Genomic DNA, 22,490 nt, shown 5'->3' on the forward strand with positions numbered 1-22,490 from the left:
GGCTAAGTCCAGATGACCAAGCCACCGGGCTCACCAGTCCCTCCTTGGGGATGGGTAACACAAAGCCTTGGGACAGAGAGCCAAGCCCACAGCAGTGCAGATGGGAGAAAGGGTGGAAAACTGAGTGCAGGTCCTGTCTCCTCACAGCTCAGGCCTGAGGGGCTGGGCTGGGGGCGAGTGCCTTTGCCTGCACCCCGCTGTGAAGGGGGCTGGTTCTCACTCCTGCAGCAGTAATAAGACTCCTGAAACACCCGCTGCCACGGCATCCCTCTGACAAGTGCCTGTTCTTACCGAGGGTTAGGAGAAATTAGTTTAGGAAGTTGCGGCATCAGTGTAAGAAAGACAGCAGCATGAACTTGTAATCGCACCCAGACCAAGATACACATCCACCACACAGGTTTTGGTTTACCTTGTCTTTAATGTAAAAAGATCTTCATATGAATATTGGGCTAATTATGCACAGGTAAGCCATTCAGATACATTTAACATCTCAAGACCGGTCAGCGTTAGCACTGTGCTGTCACCCCACAATTTTTAATAGAGAATATTAGAGCTTTAATTCCATTGCCAGGCAAGAAATTGAACAAAAAGATATTTCTTCCTTCAGAAGCTAGAGAACAGACTCCAGACTTTCTTAAAACTAGAAAACTCTTCTTCCTCCCCCTGTTTTTCCCGCCCTGGCAGGGCATTTCAACAATGCCAACTCAACTCTACCAACAGAAATGCAGTAAATCAACGAGTTATCAGATGTTATCCTATTCTGTATAAAATGCAGACATTTCCAGTACTAAACGACATAAAGAACTGCTTCAAACTAGCCTAAAAAAAAAAAAAAAAGAGCCCCAAGGTGTTGTAGAGTTATACAGGTGTCTAATTTTTCAGCCTGTTTTGGAATTCTAATAATTTCATGCTAAGGACACTTGGATATGCTACAGGCATCTGCTGATCTGAAAATATGTTTTAGTGAACATTAATTCCCTGTTTTAGTGAAAATCTTTATTGTTGAACCATTTGTTACAGGTGCAGGGAAACAACACTCTGTTCTGCTATTGTTTCAAAGCAAACTATAATACACTACAAAACAAGTTAAGAAAACAAGCAAAGCTTATTCATCAGCTTCTGAATAGGAGGTGCTAACAGTATTTATTTAAATTCAAAAATTAAAGTAAATGATTTATTTACTGAAGGAGCATGGAACCCTGAACATATCACTAGTATTATTACTGGTGACTTATATTGTGCTTAGATTGTACCTATATTGTGCCTCCATCTTCCCCTGCAATCAATGGTCCATCTTCCAAACACCCCTCTGATATACGGAAATCAATCTTACTTGCTTATGGTTCTCTTTACATCAGGATAACACATTCCTGCTCATTGGCTTCTGCTTCTTCCGGGCCCTCTTATTTTTTGGTACTTAAACACTGATGGGCAAGAGTTTGCATGTTCCTTAAAAATCATCGATTTCTCAATTGTTTGTGGAGCCTTCTTGGCTGAGTCTAAACCACAGGAGGTAACTGTGGGCTTGTCTCAAAGGTGCTGCCTAATCAGGAGCTTGACTGTCATATGGGGATGCAATAACGTGTCCCAAATTTGGATGGGAGAGCTGGAGAGGAAATTCCATGTGGAAGCACAGGGCAGGCAAGCAGACTTCAGTAATCAGCTTTCCTGATCCCTAACAGTATAGCAGATGCACCGAGAACAAAGCAACGCCTAAACCATCACAGTCAGAGTATTTGTAAGAAGCAATTGTTTGGGATTTTCAGAGGCAGGAAAAAAAACTAGGGAGCAGCTGTCTCAAAAAAAACCAGACTTAAATCAAAAACAGCTACAGCTTTGAAGAGAACTGGCACTAAAGCCAGAGGTCCTAAAGGTTTAGGAACAACTGGAGGTAGATTAATTGAAATTACTGAAAAGAGACAAAATAAAGAATAAAGCATGCTTGCCCATGGCATCTTAGTAGGAATTGGAAGTGGGAATGAAAAAAAATATGGCATTTAGTTTCTGATGGGAACAGACTCCTTAATCATGGGCAGAAAAGAAATAGCTGAAGAGGTGCTAGTGGTAGGAGGAAATAATACACTGGGAATGAAGCACTGTGGAAAAACACCGACTCTTTAATTGCTAAATTTGGCACAGATATATCTAGGAAGTTAATCCTACTGAATGTTTGCTGTATTGAGATATCGGTTAGTTTTCAGAAGTATGTGTGTGTGTGCAGAATATGATATTTTCTGCAGTTTTCTTCAGCCAACTGTACCATTAGAAATAGATAATTTATAATATTCTAAGACTGATGTTTTGCTTAGTGTAAGGTGACACTTTCGTTGCAGATTGTCCAAACTAATAACACTGCCAACCAACAGTCATCTTATTAGTGTGCCTCCTTGGCTTTTAAAATATGTTTCATAATTCTGTGAAATATTTCTGGTGTTGAGATAATATCAAACTATATCTTACAAACAGTATATCCAGTAATGCATATCAGTCTCAGCAACGAGAAACTGTGAAAAGCATCTGTCTTCAGTAAGTAACAAGTACGTGACCCATCTTTCTTTTTCCTCATTGAATGCCTGATAAATTAATGCTACCTTTCTGTGCTAGCTCCCTACTGTCTATGAAAAAGAACCAAATAGCGCTGCTCCTCTTTGGTGCCTCTGATTAGAGCCAGCCTTTGATTCTCAATGATTCTTGACTTATTTGGTCTCTCCCTTCTGAATGTCACCAAACATCCAGGGGTTCAAAACAATCAAGTGTTTTATGGCTTTGGAAGTCTTGATTGAGTACAGTTACCCCCCCTCAAAAAAAAAACCAAACCCAAAACCCTAAAACAAACAGTAATGGTCAGCTGGGTTGAGAAGCACATGTAGCCTGTAAGGGTTAGCCAGAAACAGAAGTTGTATCAATTCTACTTTTAAAAAGACACTCGTTGAAATGCAACAAATGATCCCTTGAAAGTTAGGGAGCTAAGAAATTAGCGGTACACAGTGCTATGCTACAGACAATACCAGATCCTAGGTACTTGTGCCTGCAACGGGGAGCAAATAATAATAAATTTAAAGTGTGCATCTGGGTGTTTATCGAAGTTGCAGGTTGTTTGTGAGGAGGAAAAGTACAAATTGATTAATATTGTAAACTTTATGATTGCCTTGTATAGTTCTGAAATAGGTAGTACCTCTAATAGCATAGTATGTGCTCCTTGGTGTTTGAGGTTCACAGATGCCCCTTGGTATTATAGCATGATATATTAATTTTGAAGGGTTTTTCCCTTGGACATGACAGTTGGCTGTACTATGCAAAGATGGGACAGTGGGTAACAGGCCAAGTCAGGCCTCAGCATGAACCTTGGTGACTCTCAAGTAGACACCAGAGTGGAAAAACCCTGCCTTGTAACATTGAACATGTAGGACTTTACATTCTGGCTCTTTGGTGTTTCCTTGGACATTGAAAGAGGGATCATGCATACTTGGGAATGCCTGCCCATAACAGGGTTGCAGATTTCAGCCTGGGCAGGGGTGACTGACCCAGAGTTGGAGGAACTGGGAGAGGGGGTAGTTCCATGCTCAGGAAGGTTATAAGGGCTTCACCCATGGGAACCACCTGCTGCTTGCACATGAAGGCCCAAGCTCTCTCCCCAGCAACGGTGCAAGAGCCATGTTTGCATCCCAACCATGATCCCAGGAGGTTTCACACACACACAAAAGCTCAGCATCAGCAGGAATGATTGATAGCAGTCAGTGAGCCCCATCAGCCCCTTGGTATTTGAGAATTTGGTCTTTAATGCCTGAAGGCTGGGGAAGGCTACAAAGCCAGATCTCCCATTTGCTGTCCTGCCACGTGGCCACCAGGCCCTTTGCAAGAGGTGGGGAGCTGCTGTTTTCTCAGCAGAGCTGATTGCCACCGTATTTTGTGTGGACCCCCGTCCCTACCAGGCAGCATTAGTGGTGACAACATGATGCCCAGGGGCTCCATTGCTGGCTCCAAGTGGACAGGCACAGACAGACACAAAGCTCTGGTAGCTCATGGAGCTTTATGGCCAAAACTAAGACCACCAACAGAGCTAGGATCCTGTGGGGTTGGGTGATGAGTTTTGTGGGATCATAGTTTTGGATGAAGGTGCCTGAAGTCTCCCTAAGCTCTTCTTCTGCTGCTAAAGTCCTTTATAGGACCTACTCATACAATTATTTCGATTCCCTGATTGAATTCCATTCCCAATCAGTAATATTGGTACTGTAGGACAGAAGCTCGGGCAAAGAACTTAGACCTTTACTAGTCAGGTTTTGTACAAATAAGGAGCAAGCAGTCACAATCTAGATATAACTCCTGGGACCAGGAATAAAGCTTTAAAAATGGCTTTAGGGCTTTGAATCCCCCAAGGAGAGATAGCAGTTGCAGGAAAAATTGAAAAAAAAAAAAAAAAAAAGATTTATGAACTTGAAAATGTCACACATTTTTCTGTTGAAGCTATGCCTCATTGCTGTTGTTAACATGTTACTGTAACACCTGCTGGCCCTGATTAGGATTCCTTTGGGATGGTATAATCACGGAGCACAATGCAGACACAAAGAAATTAAAACTCATGATCTGCAACATAGAAAGGGGGAATAATGACAGACTCAACCAGATATATGTTGTTTTATCCATACATATGGCCTGTATGGATGCATTTGTGTCTTCATTTGCTATTTTGTTATAGCTCCACAAACATCAGTGCTCCCTAATAACTCCATGCCTGGCCATTATAAGTTGTCTGCTCTTATGGTGTCATTGAAGTAGATCTCAAATAGGGATTTGAAATAGGTGAAAATAACAGCTTAGGCTTAGGCTACTGTAAGCTGGGCTGGCTCAGACACAAATTTACATTTAGATTGAGCCTCTTCACATCTTCTCTAAGTAATTGTAAACTCCCTCGTGCCTCAGTCCTAGAAAAGAATTTAGGAAGCCCTGCACTGCCAAAAACTGTGCCTTATGCTTTGTTAAGATGTGTGATAGCTAATCTAAGTAGTCAGGCTTAGCATCTACTTTTCATAATTATTTGTGCAAATACAACTCAGTTATCAAATGTCTGCATTAATCAGACAAAGGATATCAGCATTGCCAAAATAAATTTGTTATAGAAGTGTTATGTCTGATTATTTGTATTATTCAACCAACACCCAGATGTCCTATTATGTTAAGAGCTACAGAAGCATGTAAGAAACCCTTCCACCACCAGGGAGTTTGTGACTAATTTACGATAAGCAAAAACAATTGAACATTCCAAGCAAATAAAAAGAAAAGGAGAGGAGAATTAGGGTGGGCGTGGTAGTCTGTGACTGCATGTTTCTGTGAGGACCATTAATGAATTTTAAGTAAAGGGAAAAATGGTTTGATATAAATAAAGAAGAAACATGATATCGGTAATCCTTACTGGGCATTTGCCTAGCCCAATGGAGATTTCTGTGGTATGTACTTAGCTTTCACATTAGAGTCTTATTCTCATTCGTGCCATGCCTATCTACGCCACTCTTATAGGGATCTCCAAATGGCATCGCACAGACAGCAGAGGACAGAGGAACACAGCCAAAATACTACAGCTGGCCTCATACCACACAAATCTACCATCTGCACCCAGCCAGGCACGTGCCCAGCAAGGGTTACAGGGACTGCATTTCTTTGTTATTAAATGCTTTATACTGCCAGCACAATGTAAAGGGATCTTAGCGCAACTGAGCATTCATCTCAGTCTAACGTGTTTTGCTGCTGCGTGTCTTCAGTTCCACAGCTATTTTGCTTGAGCATCAATGTAAATAAATCACTTAATTAAGATGCCTAGTTGAACTGGTGCTGTGATAACAAATCTTACTGTGTGTTTCAGTGAGAGGAAGATGCACAGAATGCAAGGATACATGTTTACAGAAGTATCTGCTCTCCAGTCCCCTTTCTGATCTGAAGTCACCCTGCCATGTCATGGGCCTTTATTTATTGAGGGCACCTCCTCAAAAGTCAGGCTGAGTTTTGGTGCTTTCTCCCTTTAAAACAGTCAGTGATGCACAGTGATATAACAAGACGTCTTAAAAATAAAGCATTTAGCATTTGAAACAAAGCAATTAGTGAGAAAAAAACATAAAATAACAAAAATATATTTATTAATGTATTTGCAATGTAAAATTTACAAGGTACCCACAGGAAACTGAGCTCTGGTAGGCACTTAAGTGCCTTAGACTAATTCTCCCAAACAATTCCCAGCCTTTTGTGAATGTGCTCCTTTTTTACCTCCCTAATTCTTCTCCCCTCCAGTGCAAAGAAGCCTGGCACTGTCTCTCAGCTATTGTTTGTAGAAAAGTGGCTTATCTTGAGCCATACTTTTTCCTTTCATTTTCCTTTTGAATTGAACCATTTTGTTCATGGGGCAAAGTCAAAACAGGGTGCTCATAAATTATCACAGAGCAGTTCCCCTTTCATCACAGGCATAAAACACATTGTAAATCTAGTAGGTGAAGCTGGAATTCCCATCTGTTCTTGAAAATTATACCTAAAAACAAGTGAGAGTGGCAATATAGCAGAGCAAAACAACCTTTCTGAGCTCTCTCATCTTGGGCAACATTCATAATATTTGGTATTCCCATAATAATCACTGTTTCTCGGGATGAAATACAGCGATTGCCATCTGTTTCACTTTCTAGCATTCTTGAAAAGGAGGATTGCTTGGACTGACCAGCAGCATATTGCCAAAAGAAACCCCAGCTAAGAGCACAAACGCTTGGTAGGAAACTTTGATAAGGCATGATGGTCTGACACAAATGCTATGTCACTGAAATGTAATAAGAGTATATTCATAAGTCAATTCTTCTAGATCAAAATTTACCTGTGCCACTTCATATTGCTTCTATAGACTGGTTATGTCACCCAATCAAGTAAATTACGAATGTTGTAGATGGAGGGAGAATAAGGGGGCTTACACCTGCAAGGGAGTTTGCTGCATTTTCCTTTCCTCAGAGTATTTTGTATAACTTTTAAAGGATTTGGCCCAGCAAAATCCTCCCGGTAGCTCTACTGGACGCACAGACCGGCAGCAGCGAAGAGCCACGACAGGTATTCGCCGTGTGACCTGAAAGGCACGTCTGGATGCGGGAGCCGAGCCGCACGGCAGCGGTGCCGACGGGGCGAAGCTGGGAGCAGTGTGACAGAAGCCGAGTGTGTCGAGACATTTTAAAAAAATCCCCACGCTACGACAGCAGCGATGGCCCGGCGGGTGCCCTGGAGCGGGGCTTTCATGGGCTGCCCGGGCGCAGGAGGGCCGGGCCGGGCCGCCCCGCCCCCCCCGCCCGGCCCCGCCCCGCCGGCGGTCTGTCCCAGCGGCCGGGGACGGGGAGGGACGGCGGCCGATGCTGCCGGTCCCGGGGCCCGGCTTTCTCCAGGGTGCTGGAGCCGCGCCCCGCCGGCCGCCCGCCCCTTACCGCGCTCTCCGGGCTGGCGCTGCCGGCGGCGGTGCCGGGGAGCTGCTCCCAGTTCCTGGAGACCCGTAAATGCGGCGCTGATTTGAGTTATTAGTTTTTTCCACCTCTGCAGCCTTTGCAAAATAAGCACTACCTGTTGCATACTCATACGGCAGCATCGGTGTTGCTATTCGGCAGGATAGACCAGTTTTCCCCATGTTTACGGAGACAAGGAGCCCGGGGATGCGGCGCGGTCCCAGCTCTTCCCCCGGCAGGCCGGCCCGGACAGCGCCGCCCGGCACCTGACCCTGACCGGGCCTTACCTAGGCCACCCTGTCTGCCGCTGTGATGGTGGCCCGGTGCCTTCAGGCTCCAGCAGTCCCGGGGGCTTTTGCTTTTCGGGGCAATACCCTGCGCCCAGATGAGCGGAGCGGAGGGCCACGGAGACCCCCGCGGTGTTGCCCCCAACGCCCCCCGGACTGCCCTTCCCGGGGGCGCGCTGCAGTCACTGCCGTTCAGACGTGGATGGCTTGAGCTTCCCAAGGACTCCATGAGCTAAGGCCGCCTTTACCGCCTTCGTCTGATAAGGGACCCACGGCGGCTTGTCCGACGTCCCGCTGTGCCCGAGCGGAGGAGGCAGAAGCCTCTGGCTGCCGCTGTTCGGCTCTACCCATTAGGCTGTGCCTCTTTCCCACGCTTGAGCCTCTCCTCCCTTTCATTTACTCTCGGGGTGCTTTGCAAGCGTAAAGGCTGTAATTTCCTATCGCCGTGCTCCAAAAGGATGGGTCCGTGCCTTTTGTAGTTTAGCCACAGCCAGGAACTTGCCGAGTCCCCCGGTTCCTCAGCCCTGCCTCCGGGTGAACCTGCGCCTGCCTGCCTTGAGCAAAGAGATAATGCGGTGGCTGTTGTTTTGTTGCTGCCAGTCTCTGGAGAGAGGGTTTTCGTGAAGCCTGAGCTCGGGAAGGCAAGAAAAAAACAACACACGGGCGACACTCTGCAGCTCGTGGCTTGGAAATTAAAATTTCTCCCCGAATGAGGCTTTCTGATAGGAAGCGGCTGGCAGAGGCGCCCCTATAATAAAGCGTGCGAGGAAAGTAGTTTGCAGGGAGAGCGGCTTGGCTGGCTGACAGAGGGGGCGGATCCTGCGCACAGGCGGGCAGCGCCGCGCCGAGCGGCTCCGGCAGCGGCGGGGCTATTTCAGGATCCGGGCGGAGGCGGCGGCCGGAGCCGGAGCCGGGGCCGGGGGCAGCGATGGGGTTAGCGGCGCCGGTGGGCTGAGCGGGGGCTCGCAAGCGGAGGCGAAGGCAGCCGGGAAACGCGCCGTTGCCTCAGGTTGAAGGGAAAAGGAGGTTTTTTTGGGGCTGCATCACAACTTGAGCTGCATCAAGCTGAGCTAGGCAGAGAGGGGAGCGGGAGGGGAAGGAGAAGGAGGAGGAGACGGCTGCCACCGGGGGATTTGGGCTCGTTTTATTGAAACAAATCAGTGCTCGGGAGAGAGCGGCGAGGAGGAGGAGAAGGAGGAGGAGGAGGAGGTGGGGGTGGGGGGGCAGGAAGAGGGGGATCGAGAAAGAAAAGTGTGAGGGCTGTGAGGGCTGTGGCTGGAAGAAGCAGAAGTGATGAGAGAGAGAGCGGGGAGGCTGGAGGAGGCTGCCCGTCCTGCTGCTCAGCCCCGCGGGGACCGCCGCTCCTGCCGCCGCCGGCCACCCCAGCGGCCGCCGCTGCCGCCCCGCCGCCCCCGGCCCGCGCCATGGAGGCGCTGAACGGCCACGGCCACGGCCCGGGGCCCGGCGACGCGCTGCGGCCGCCGCCACCGCCGCCTTCGCCCAGCCACCACCACCCGCACGCCGAGAAGAAGAGGCTGCACCGCGCCCCGTCGCCCGCCAGACCCTTCCTCAAGGACCTCCACGCCCGCGCCGTCGCCGCCGCCGCCAAGCCGCCGCCCGCCCCCCCCAAGTCCCCTGGCCTCCCGGGCCGGGCGCCCCCGTCGCCGCACCCGAGCGCCCACCCGCCGGCCGCGGGGCTCCTGGCGGCGCCGGGCCGCCTCTCCCGCCGCCCCGCCGCCCCGGGGGGCAAGGCCGCCGCCGTCACCGCCGCCGGCAGGGCGGGCGCCAAGGCCGCCCCCTGCGCCAAGCGGGCGGCCCGCGGTCCGGAGCCGGGCCCCGGCGGCCGGGGCGGGGGGCGGCAGCCCGGCGGCGAGGCGGCCCCGCCGCCCGGCAAGGGCAGGAAGGGGAAGCGGGGCGCCGCGGCGGGCAGCGGCCATGCGGCGGCGGCGCTGGCCCGCGTCGGCCACACGGACAGCAGCTCCGACCTCTCCGACTGCCCCTCCGAGCCGCTCTCCGACGAGCAGCGCCTGGCCCCGGCCGCCAGCAGCGACGCCGAGTCCGGCACCGGCTCCAGCGACCGCGAGCGGGAGCCGCCCGCCGCCCAGCCCGCCGCCGCCGCCGAGCCGCCCCGCGCCGGCCCCGGCCCCGGGCGCGGAGCTCCGCCGCCCCCCGGCCCCCGCGGGGATCCGCTGCCCGCGCCCCTGGGCGGGGGGCGAGCCCCGAGCCGCGGGGAGCCGCCGCCCCCGGCCCCGGAGGAGCTGCAGCGGGAGGTGGAGGAGCTGCGCTCGGAGAACGAGTACCTCAAGGTGAGCATCGCCCGCGGAGCCCGGCCTGGGCGGGTCCCCGCCCGGGGACGGGAAGCGGGAGGCAGCGGCGGAGGCGCGGCCGCCTCCTGCCCGGGGCTGCGGGGTCCGCGCTGCGGGTGGATTCGCGCAGTCTGAAGTCACCTCCCGTGGGACCCCCCACCCCCCCGGACCCCGTGCCCGGTTTCACCCGCGGGAGAGGAAGAGGGGCCGGGAGAGCGGGGCTGCCCCGCCAAGAGGGGCCGTGGCACGGCTTAAGCGCAGATAAGGGACATCAGCGTGTGATCACGGCTCTCCGCAAAAGCCGGCTTGCGGGGGCTGGGCGAACGTAAGCCCAGTGCAACGTGTCCTGTAGCAATGTCGCGTTCGGTTGGCGTGGTGGTAGCTCAGCAAACCCCGGCTCTTTCTAAAGCACCGCGCGCACACTGCTGCTTAGCGAGACCTTGCTTTCCAGGAACTGTTGTCCCCAGTAACACCCTTTAAGAAAAGCCACAGAAACCGGTTCCCGCATTTGATGTGGAAAGGATGACAGCGTGGTGTTGTCCGTTTATTGTGTTACTTTATCGCTGGGAAGTGAAGCCAATCGTCCTAAAGGACTAACAGAATAGCGAGAGCAGCAACAAAAAGTGTCATCGCATCCTTGTACAGGTAGAAAAGTACATCTACGTGCGTTCGTCCTCCAAGAAACAGAAAAGCTAAATTCAGGACTGGTCAGAGTGGGGTTGACCTGTGGGAACCTTTAGCTGGACTTGCACTTACAATCTGATCTTTTGGCACAGCAAAGAGGCTGCATCCAGAAAGATCTATAAATAAGATAAACTGAAATAATTGTGTAACCGCACCTACTGTACTGTTTGACTCCGCTGCTGCTGAGAACAATCTTAGTTCCCTGACTTTGCAAACACCCTGTTGTCAAGGCAAGCTGACCATGGAAATCCATGGGAGTTTTTCTCGGATAAGGACTGGAGTTGGTTGTAACCTTGGGAGGGAAAGGTGGTAAAGATGTAGACTGGACTTGTTAAGGGGTTTTGGCTAAGGGACAAGAAACGATGTTCAGCTTAGAAAAAGGTTAACAGCAGGGGTGCTGCAAGGTTCTTTGCTGGGTCTGGTGCTGCTTAATGAACTGGAAAAAGGTACAAGGAATGATACAGCAAAATTTTCAGATGACATTAAGGTTTTTTACCATAAGCAAAGCCCAGACAGAACTTAATTGTAGGCTTAACCCCTGAGGAATGAGTGAAAAATTAAGGCAGAGGATGGGAAATAAATCTCAATATTGAAAATTGAAGCAGTCTGAGAGGAGGACTGAGTATGCACTTTTCTGGGTTTTAAATGCATTGTGTTAACTCAGGAGCATCATGAGAGAAGGTGCAATGAAAATCTCTTCTCGGTGTGAAACTGCAGGCAAAAATTACATTAGATTTCAATGGGAACTGACCAGAGAATAACAAAGAAAACATTATGCTTTATAGATCCGTAGCTGTTACACAGATGAGTGGGTGTACCTGAAATACTGTCGGGCACTGCTGGTCGTCTAGAAAAGGATAATACAGAACTAGACTAATAAAAATTATTGGCGCATAGCAAAGTGTTTACAGCACTCATTGGATGAAAAACTCCGGAGTGTGTTAGGGAGATGTGATAGTCTCTAAAATGATGAGCAGCACAGAGAACCTTTATTGGAAGCTTCTGTTTTACTTGACAGCCCAGAAACAAGAGGAGATGTAGTGAAATCAGAATTGATAATAGGAATTGCTTTAGGAGAAGTAAACTGACACCACCATTACAAGTCATGGAGGCCAAAAGCCCAGGAGCATCTCTTTGCGTTACAGGATTTGCACAATTATGGTACTTTAACCCATTATGAAGAATGTATTAAGCCTTTTGTTCTGTATTGAAAGTAATCTTTAACTCTGGGAAACTGAGGAAAAAGGGTTTGTCTGAGTTGTCTAGGACCGACTGCTGTTAGTGTCCCACCTGAGGGACTTGCTGATGATGGGACCCAACTGACATTGGCAAGTCCTAGCTAAAGGACTTCATTCTACATGATTTCAAACTTCTCACCCTGTGCAACAGTGTCTTCAGGTCTTTCACCTTGATGTTTTCATCATCTACACAATTGTGTCCCAACCCTTCTTTGATTTGGACTATAACTTTCTCAGGCTATGAGTATTTCTGAGACCAGTAGGATAATACAGACTGTTTTCTCGGGGCTCTGTGTCTCAGTTGACTTCCAGTGGGCATGTCCTGAACCCTGGAAAGCCACAAGCTCACACTGTCACCTCTTCTGAGGGGAGTGAGTACATGTTCTGTCTGCTCTCCTTGGCCACACGGGTGCGTGAAGTCTTAGCAGTTCTGCTCCTCTCTCAAAATGGTTGGAAACAGCCCGGCAGCGCAAAATTTATCAGGAGAATTACCAAACTTCATTTTCCTTTCCTAGGGAGACCTATAAACACCTTCTGCAATTTAAAACCACAACATCACCAAAGTTGTTTACTTGTGGGTTTGTTCCTCACTTGTTTTACAGTGCAGTTCTGGTTGGTATTGGAGCGAGCTGTGTTTCTTCTTTAACTGGAGGGTACTAAGGGATAACGGAAGCTGTCAGCTGTAAATAGACAAATGGTTAGATAAATCCCAGAAGAAACTGTTAACTTCCTAAGTTTGGCCTTATGCCGAATTTTGTAGTTTTCACTCCTCCTTATCCCTCCCTGCAGCTGGAGTGCAACAGTAAGTGTGCATACTTTGAAAGCCTATTTCAGGAAATTTATCTTTCACATAGGAAGGTCTTTCATGTGTCTGGAACACAGGTTATAGAACAGTGTGTGTGTGTGTGGATATCTATATACGCACACACACACACTGAGACCTAGCACTAAAGATTACTGGAGATTAAGGGACTACCAGAAAAAAAACCAAAACAAACACAATTGTTTGTTTTTATTTCTACTCAGGAAGTACTAGAAACTCTTCCAGAACGATCCATGGAAGCCTTTGCAGAGCACACTGTCAGTGCTGCAAATGTCTCAGACTTCATCCACTGTGAGCCAGATCTCAGCCTGATATCAAGTTACCACCTTTTATATTTCCGGGGACTGTGATTTTACCCTGGGTGAGACTTCAGCTCCGGCAGTGGCCAACAAAGTTTTCTGTAGGGGAAGTGGCTGAGAAGAAGTGTTTACATTGGCAAGGCTCTCTTTTACTACCTCTGTGAAATTTCATCATTGATTTCAGTTTCATATATTTCTTGCGTAACCTTATGTCAGCTACATATGGGGGAAGACTGTAAAGGTATCACTTCTTTGTTGACATGTAAGAAATTATGTCGTGGTGCCCGACTCTGTGGAGCCAGGAGGTCATCAGTAAGTGCTAGTGGAAGGTAGAGGCTTAAGTTATTGCTAGCCAGTAATAGCAAAACGCTGCCCACACAAGTAGTTGTTTTTCAGGATTACTTTAAAGTGTCCAGCGTGTGGGGAAGCATCATACGCTATGCAAGCCCTTGGGAAACTTCGAAAGAAGCTGTTTGTGGTATAGAGCCCTCTGAAGGATGAAGGATCCTGAGGAAAAGGAGCCAAATTTTAGCAATTAAAAATGTTCTTGCGTTATTTCGGCCAAAGTTTTATTCAGACTGTTTTAATTAAACAAACATGCTAGCAGAAACAGCAGTGGTATTTTAGTCATGACACATGCCCCTTTTCTCTTTACATCCTTCGTGGCCACAATGTGAAAGCAGCCTCTTTACATGAGGCATAACACTTTATACAGCCCTTAAAATGAAACAGGTGCTTGCTCTGCTTTGCTTTACAGGGCCTTCCCTTTGTGCAGGCGTTGGTGTAAGTTCAGCATGCCAGAAATGCTGCTGCAGTGTGCACTAGCACAAAGATATATTCTAAACTATCTTGGATTTATTAGATCATCATCTTGTTTATCTTGTTTTGCCTTTATTCTTTCTTTATTCATTTTCACCTGTGACATATGCTGGATACAAGCTGAATAAGGGGCCACTCGAGGCCCTTTGTTCCACTCTGATAGGATGTTCATTTTTGTTTGACATCTCAGTGCATGTCATATGAGGTTACATTGTATTTCTTGGCTCCTTTGAAACTGTAGATCTTCTAGTCCCTAGGTTTGCGATGAACTCATGAGGAGGAGTACCACTATTTCTTTTATTAACTTGCAGGGAGTGGTGTATGTGAAAGGGTTTTGCAGAGCAAAAATGATGCAAAGTGACGGGACTAATTTTTTTCCATTTATTGAGGGTCACTGGGGTTAGCAAAACAAAGCTCATGCCCCGTCTCTGCTTAACATGCTGCTTTTCCCACCTGGTGACTGGCAGTCCCAAAGAAAACGGAGGCAATAACCCTGCCCAGGGCATAAAACCTGCGTGGCTGGGCTCGGCTGGAGGGATGGTCAGCTGTCAGAGGGGACATGTCACTCTGGGGAAGAATGGTGAGGCCATGTGCCTTGTTAGCCCCAGCTGTGTCCCCGTCACTGCCTGAAGAGGATTAACTGTGATGCACTAGGCAATAGTTTCCCTTGGTCACCCTCAATAGTTGTATTGATGTTGCACCAGCAAGGTGACTGCTCAAACAGCTTCAGCCACCCCAGTCGAGGAAGTGTGTTGAAACAACACTGGGGGTAATGCTTGAATGAAGCAGAAAAGCTGCCAGACACTGCCCTTGCTCTCCTGGGATCCTGCAAGCTTAAACCAGCCCTGAAGTCAACAGGTGCTCACAGTCCTATGATTTTTTTCAGTTCTTACCTTGTTTTGTGCACAAGCTTCAAACAGCATCAGATTGGTGCACGACTTGTAAATTGGTTTGGTTTGAGAGTTGAAAAATACTATCAGGGGCCCAGGGACTTCAGGTTCATCAACATATTTTGCAAGAGGCAAAAATAACTATTGTTATTTTCTTCCCAACCAAAGCCTTCCATAGCGTATTTATCCCTACTGCAGTTCTGCTGTGAAGTGATATGGGGGATGTGTTTATTCTTTAGCAGCAGCAGCATCTCCTACATATAGACAGCTTGAGATATCTAAAAAACAAAAACAGAGATTATGTAAAATCACAGTTCATGAATCTTAGATTTATCAAGGACTTTCTAGAACTTCTGGATTCGCCAGCACAATAGCAGCTACGCACCGTAATTTTTACCCTTTCTTCCTTACTTACTCCCCCTGATTTTATTTAATGTATATTAAATAACATTCTATTTAGAAAATACCACTGGCAAAATCTATAAATATAACTTTTGGCTAAATTAATAAATTCTTACATTTGTTACATAAACAATCAAATTTCATCCTTCATCTGCATTTTTTTAGATACAATACAATTTGTTGTTTTCATACATTTTTATTTCCAGGTTAGTATATAACTTCTGGGCACACATTCTAATTCACTGGAGCATGAAGACTTTCAGTTTGCTAATATACATAACTGAAATGCATAGTAAAGAATTCAGTATCTGTACATCTTTTATGCTATTTTATGCATGTAATTTCACCCTAACAGTAATTTCCAAAATTGCTTTTTTTTTTCTTTTGACTTATGATTGGGTTCCAGTTTTTAGTCTCTATGTATGTTCTGAGTTAAGAGCTTTTTCTGTATTAGCTAGAATTCAGCTCAGTGAGGGTAGATCAGCAAGCTGACCTAGACACAGCTGGTGCTGATGCATCAGCCCCTACCTCTGTCTTTACATGCAGTTTAGGGGTCTTACTTCGGACTGTATTTAGTCTGACCCCTTGAATGAAACATCCCCATCATGTATGTGTTTTACTCTTGAGTCCTCTGGACAACTGTAATGCAGCACATTTTGGTGCACCCTTGGACTATAAGTCTCTGTTTATTTAATTTCAGAAGGAATCTGGTTCTTGTGCACTCTGTGGGCTGAATTGAGTGCACTGTCAGTGAGGGTGATTGGAAAATTTACTTTTAAACCTCATTACGAATCTCAACCTGACTGGCTGGGTAGACACAGCTCATCAGTTGTACAAGTATTCCTGGTCTTTTCAGTGGGAATGACTCATATGAGTATGGGTTACTTAGTGTAATAGCTGCATGGCCTGACACTCTTTTTCTCTCTCTCTCTCTTTTTTTTTTTGTAAGAATCCTAAACAAGGCATATTCCTATAATTTACCCTTAATTATACTTCATTATAAATTAAATCAATAACAAGCAAGCATGACATCAGTTAAGGTATTAATGAGATAATGGCTTCTCTTCTGACAGGCAAGTCTTCAATTTGCACAGTACAGATGTGAAAAGGCACCATCAGTATGTATTTGGGCTACGCAGTGATGTAAACTGCACACGGCCTTTCCCCTTTCAGGCAACTCACCTTGGCTTGGTAGACTGACAGGGAAACAGTGAATCCTAATTCTGTTGCTTTTGCACTGAAGTCCAGGGGAATCCTGCAAGTGGAGCAGCTATTTAAGCATGGCCCTGCGTTCATACAGCTGCCCCATGAGTCTCAGGTGAGTGATCCCTATTACACCCCAAATAGCTGGCCTTTAGGAAGTCATTTGGGCCAAGTACCTGAAACCGTAAGCGGTTAGACTCAGGAGCAACTTGGATTTCTACTGCAAATTTGGAAAGAACTGCCAGTTAGAAAGTTATTTTCTTTCCCACACTTCCATTTGTTCTTTCTGATCACCAGAGTGACTTCTAGAAAGAAAAGCAGTTTAGCTTTTTCCTAAACAACATTCTTTCTTCCAAGAGACTCTGACTGGTGCTGTTCTTACTGGAAGCGATAATGTAATTACCATTAAATTAAAAGGGATCAGGAGGAGGCTCTCATCCCCTACAGGAATGTACAGCAAAGTGAAGCTTCTTATGCCAGCACTCAACCTCCCAATTTCAATTACCACTTTGGGATGCCAGAGCAGGTCCTCCCTGTTTAAGGAAGGGAGCAGGCTCTCCATTTTTTAGATGCACAAAGAGGGGTGGCCGCTTTCTTACTTTTGTTTTAATTACTTTTAAGTGCCTGTTCTGGTCTCTTTCTTCAGTTTTACAATATTAAAGTCCACAGTGTGAAGCTCAATACCTCCTGAGAGAAAAAGCTTTAATTCTCACTCACAATAATAATAGTAATATGAACAATACATTTCAATGAAGGCAGGAACTGGATTTATGTATTTTTTTCAACTGCCTCACAGCCAAATTATCTTTTTTTTTTTTGTGAACTACTGAGTTTGGGAATTTTTAAGATCCTGGCTTTGCTGCATTTACCTTTGATTTCACTAATGATGGGCATGCTTTTCCTTCAAAGCCATAGGTTTTCTAGTTTAGTAAGCAGGACCATCACAGTTTCAGTTGCAATTTCCAGTTTTCTGGATCTTTAACTTAGCTTCCTCCATTTTGTGTGCATGCATCACTTTAGAAAAGCACTTTAAGCTGCCCTGGTTTTGTTGGTGTAATTGTAACAGCTCTGACTTAGGAGATGCTTTACACAAGGTTTCAGCGTCTATGGCAGAATCACAAGTACCTGCCAAGGAGAATAAACTGTTATGAGCTGGAAGCATCTATACCCTTGCTGCTGGTTTTGTGGCCTGTATCAAGAACAAGATTATGACTTTACTGTAACCAGTAAAAGATTATCCCAGCATCCATAATTGTATGCTGTCATGCAAAATCTGAGCATATATCATATTCCTATATTTTGACATTCAGTGGCGACATGCCTCTGTATATATATTTTTAATATATAAAAATAGGACTTCATCCTGCTACTCAAATAGATTTAGTGTGTCCCATTTGGGTTTTTCATCCCTGGGCTGGACAGACTATGTAGGTCCAGGCCCCAGGCACTGCGGTTACACAGCAGAAAGTGGGCAGGCGCTGTGTGCAGCCTGTATGGTAAGGCTTCTGCTCCTGAAACGAGCAAAACTGTGTGCGCCCTTGTTGTGCTTGTATTGACATTGCCATGTTTTAAAGCTCGTTCAAAGGATGCTGTATTCCTAAATACAAGGGGTCGGGGCACAGTCTGATTTCTATATGAAAGTTTTGGGAGGAGGAAGAAAAATAAGTATGGAAAACAAGCTCAATTGATTTAAACACAAATATCGGAGAGGAGAACAATACGAGGTTTTAAAGTACAGCCTTCTTGATTGCATCCTAAATTTCAGTTCATCTGCAAAATTACACTAGAGAAAAGCAAACTGTATTTATAACCAAAAACAGAGGCAAGTATAACAAAAAAAATCACAGACTTGCAAGGTCAGAATTGTGCTGGTAAGGGAGATTGAGAAAAATGTTATTTTTCCTAGAGAGGCCTACCTCCTGAAATATAGCTCATGCCAATGCTTGCAGCTCTTTGGGGGACTTTTTTGGTGGGAAGACAGATGCTGGATCCCAGTCTCCAATGGAGACAGAGTGACTCTTAAGGCTCTCCCATGCCTGCTGAGAGGATTTGGGAATATTCGGTTTCAATGGGATGACTGTTTCAGGGATCAGGTTGTTTAAAATTATATGAGTTTCACTTTCCAAATTTGGTTGTAGTAAAAGCTTTGAAGTCAAATATTGTGGATTATTTGTCTTTAGAAGCCAACCAGCTCTACTAATTCCAAAACCTGATATAGATAATAAGGAAGTTAGAGATGAGCAATACCATTATACTTGCTCTTTGCAGGCCACTTAATACATGAAAGCCATTGCTTAGTTCTGAAACATAAACATCAGATTATAAACCAGATCCCATTAATTTGGTGACGACAGATGTCTTCGTTTGTTGTGGATTTGTATTTCAAAATTCTCAATTTACAACCAAATTATTAATCTAACATTAGCATTCTGAAGATAATATTAAAAAGTTAATTGAACTTAAATCCAGTTGAGATAGATTCAGTTTCAGAGTCTGCAGACAGCCCTAGGCAATAATTCTGGTCCTGTTCATCCCAGAGGGCTGTATTAGCTCTGACAGGTAAAGAATGTACTTTTGGTATGAGTACCTTAGCCAAAATACCTAGAGTTCATAAACTGATAACACAGAAGTGTACTCCTTTTCTTAGGTTCAAAAGCCACTGCTACGTTTTAACCCTTTTCTAAAACCTTGACATTTTCTTCTGCATCTCCATCTTTGCTGGGTGAACTTTTACTTTACCTCTTGAAAGCATCTATAAACATGAAGCATAGTGATAAAGTGTGTACATGAAAAGGAAAACCAGGTCTCCTTCCCAGTTTACTCAAGCATACTTTGCTATGTTTTTCCTTTAAAAAATATCAATCATTTATCAAAACTTCAGCAGGGTTTTGGCTGTAAATTGGCCAGAGCATTTGGCTGTACCCTGAAGAGGAACAGATAGGGCCGGGACCGTAAACTGTTTTGAAAGAATCTTGCTGAGTTTGGTCTGCAGAGCTTGTTTGCTTCCTCGCAGTCTGCTATTTGTGGTTAACTAATGTATTTTCAACTTCTAAGGATGTCGTGGCTGCAAAGGTAACTTCTGTTACCATGCTTATACTATTCCTTTTCAGTCAGTGTATGGCGTGAGCATCATCCAGCTCACCGGAGAGTAACCCTTGAGCTTCTCTAGCCACACAAATCTCCTCCTCCTGCAGCTGTCCCAGGGAGATTGTGGGACAGGATGCTCCTACAGCAGAAATCTGAATATATTGAGAATGTATAGCAATACGGTGGGCTTGTGAGAAAACCTGCCTGTCCTTTCAGAGCATCTAGAGAGAACTGTGCAGAGCCCTGGGAGGGCTGTACTGCTGGAGCAAAGCCTCGCTGCTGGGTCCAGAATGGTCGTTTTGGAAATAACAAGCCTTGTGCTTACCCTAAACTGAAGTTAAAGCATAGCTGTATAAACACTGGAATTTTTATACATGGCTGGGCTTTTGGTAGGAGTTACACTGTAATTCTAACATAACTATGCTGACGAGGCTAAAGAAGTTTGCCACATCTTCCTTTGGTCGTGAGTGTGCTCAGTGACGAGATCTGTCCCTCATTAGTTTCTAAAGCTGCAGTGGAGAAAGATGAATACATGGGAAAACATGACTGTCCATCCAGCTAGGCTGTGGGCAGGGGGAATGGTTGAGAGGACCACCGGCGGGATGTAGGCAGACATGTTCATGGAGGGACTGGACAGGGGCAGTCCAGCCTGGAAAGGGGGGGCCTTGTCATGGGAGCTAACTCCATAGCAGTGTCTTTTCCACCTGATACAAGTGTGAAATATTCTCCAGCTGTCCTTGATATTTCAAGTATCATTTACAGTTCTGAAGTGAGGTGACTGTGCAGCTAGCTCTGGTGCAAGTTCTCCTTGAATCTTATTTAAGATATGTTTTCCACAGAAAAATTTGTCTTTATGATATAAAATGTAATTTTAAAGAAAACAATTTAAAAAATGAATAGTTCATTTCAAATATTCTCCTCCTGGCTCTTTTTCTTGACTTTTTTCCCCCACCTCTGTTCAAAGTTAGTAGAGTCATAGTTTTCCCCTCACGCAGCAGTTTAATGGCTTACACCTCTGTTCTTGGAAGACCTTTATAAGAGTTTTAGCTCTGGAGCTTCAGTCATGCACAGATTAAACAAATGGGAATGATAGAGCTTATCCTTTTCAGCCGTAAATCTTTAAATCTGACTTGAGAGAGCATGTGCCACCCATGGTATAATATGGAACTGGGACAGTTCATGAAGCCCAGAAAAGAATGACCAGATTATTCCCACGGGCACAGGTTTGATTTTTTTTCCCTGTGGTCCTGTTATTGAAATGTGTGTGCACACAACAGAAACCCACTTTCTCCCATGCCCAACCCATCTGTCATTAGTCATGTGCACAGTGCTAGGCTCAGATGAGACAGTATTTTCATATGGAGCACTCTGGTATTTGGTATAAAGACTCATTAAAGATTTTGAGGGAAGATTTCATTTCTAGGAAGTGCTGGTTGTGAAAAAGGCACATCACACAGAGGTGCTGAGGTACTTGCTTAAGTAGGTTTACTGTAGTCTAAATAAAGTAAGGGATCCATTCAGAGAGTGGTAAAGTATTATGCACTTTTGATTTTAATTAGAGATGGTAAAATGAAGGTGTTACAAATTTCAGGAGACTGATAAGTGTCTGGTCTGTTTTGAATTTTTAAAGCAATTGTAAGAAATATAACAATTACTCATTGATGTAGTTCAGCATAATTAGTCAATGTTGGAATAAAACTTCTGTTCCTGTGACTTCTGGAGCTGCATGATGCTATCTGTATCACTTCATTAAAATGGTATCCTAGTGAGCATGTTTCCTATTTCACTCCCACGGGTGAGATTTAGAGGTATGATGGAGCACTGTTTTGACTTCTCACAGGATGAACTGGATGAACTTCGGGCTGAAATGGAAGAAATGCGTGACAGCTATTTAGAGGAAGATGTTTACCAGCTGCAGGAGCTCCGGCGAGAGCTGGACCGGGCAAACAAGAATTGCCGCATTCTGCAATATCGTCTCAGGAAAGCAGAACAGAAGAGCTTGAAAGTTGCACAAACAGGCCATGTGGATGGAGAGCTTATTAGGAGCCTGGAACAAGATTTAAAGGTGTGTGAGAGATTCATATTCACAGTGAAAGCAGCTGACTGGGATGTGGGTCTCTGCAATGGGAGGGTGACACGTGAAACATTCTCCAAATGTCAGGACCAATTTCCTTCTTCTGTGGTGGAGAACAAATATTCAGCTCATCATCATAAAAAGATGTGTTAGTGAGTAAAAAACATGCTCCCATTAAGAATGAAAGAAATATGGTCAAGTTACGTGTGTGCATTTGAAAGATTTAAAGGGTCTTGTTTTACTGAAATCCTTAGCTTTGCAAAACTGTATCAACAAAATCTGATATGCTTTTCCCAATTCAGGCAGCTTCCTTCCTTTTCACTTCTTGCTTATGCCGAACAACTGAAAAAAAAACCCTAGTCAAAGTTGCATTTATTAGAGCCTAATGAGTTACTTGTAACAGGAACAGATTTACAATATTTTATGCAGATAGAGAATCAAAATGCACTTCCCATAGAAACACAAATTCCTGTAAAATTTATGTTCATACGGGAACATGTCTTAACGTTTTTCAGAAATGTTTCCATCAAGGCTAAGCTTTGTATAGGCAGGATGCTTATCTAGCTTTACTCTTCTTAATATGGCTACCTTACAGCTGTTTCGAAAATAGTTTCTGTAGAGGGGGACTGCTTACCACTGGAATTACTAAGCATTTTGTACTCAGAAATGCAAACCATAAAATATTCTGAAACTGCAATGATTGGTCCACAGCAGTGGAAATCAGAGTGACATGTCAAACTTTTCAAAATGTCAGGCCTAATTTTCTTTTTTTATGATAGAAAACAAATGATAACCTTTTCATCATGGAAATGATACATTACTCAACAAAAATCTTGTTCACAGATTTGAATGAAAGAGTTACTGAGTCTTTTTAGGTTTTTTGCTTTGTTTTTGCTGACTTGTTATAATTCAGTAATTCATCAT

At 45.4% G+C, this 22,490-nt stretch overlaps 1 protein-coding gene across 6 annotated transcripts in view; it reads left to right on the forward strand.

Moving 5' to 3' along the window:
• The first annotated feature begins 255 nt into the window (after window positions 1-255).
• Window positions 256-22,490, forward strand: part of MTCL1 (microtubule crosslinking factor 1) — a 118,919-nt gene continuing 96,684 nt past the window's right edge. For 2 of the 6 annotated variants that reach the window (XM_056332283.1, XM_056332285.1), the window contains exons 1-2: window positions 258-10,047; window positions 21,333-21,557. In XM_056332283.1, coding sequence (XP_056188258.1) covers window positions 9,166-10,047; window positions 21,333-21,557 — 1,107 coding nt within the window. In that variant the 5' untranslated portion in view covers window positions 258-9,165. Of the gene's footprint in view, window positions 10,048-21,332; window positions 21,558-22,490 lie in introns of all 6 variants that reach the window. The other 4 variants (XM_056332284.1, XM_056332286.1, XM_056332287.1 and 1 more) reach the window with 3 other exon arrangements.

Source organism: Falco biarmicus, chromosome 3 (genome assembly GCF_023638135.1).
Source record: "Falco biarmicus isolate bFalBia1 chromosome 3, bFalBia1.pri, whole genome shotgun sequence".
Classification (NCBI taxonomy): Eukaryota; Metazoa; Chordata; class Aves; order Falconiformes; family Falconidae; genus Falco; species Falco biarmicus.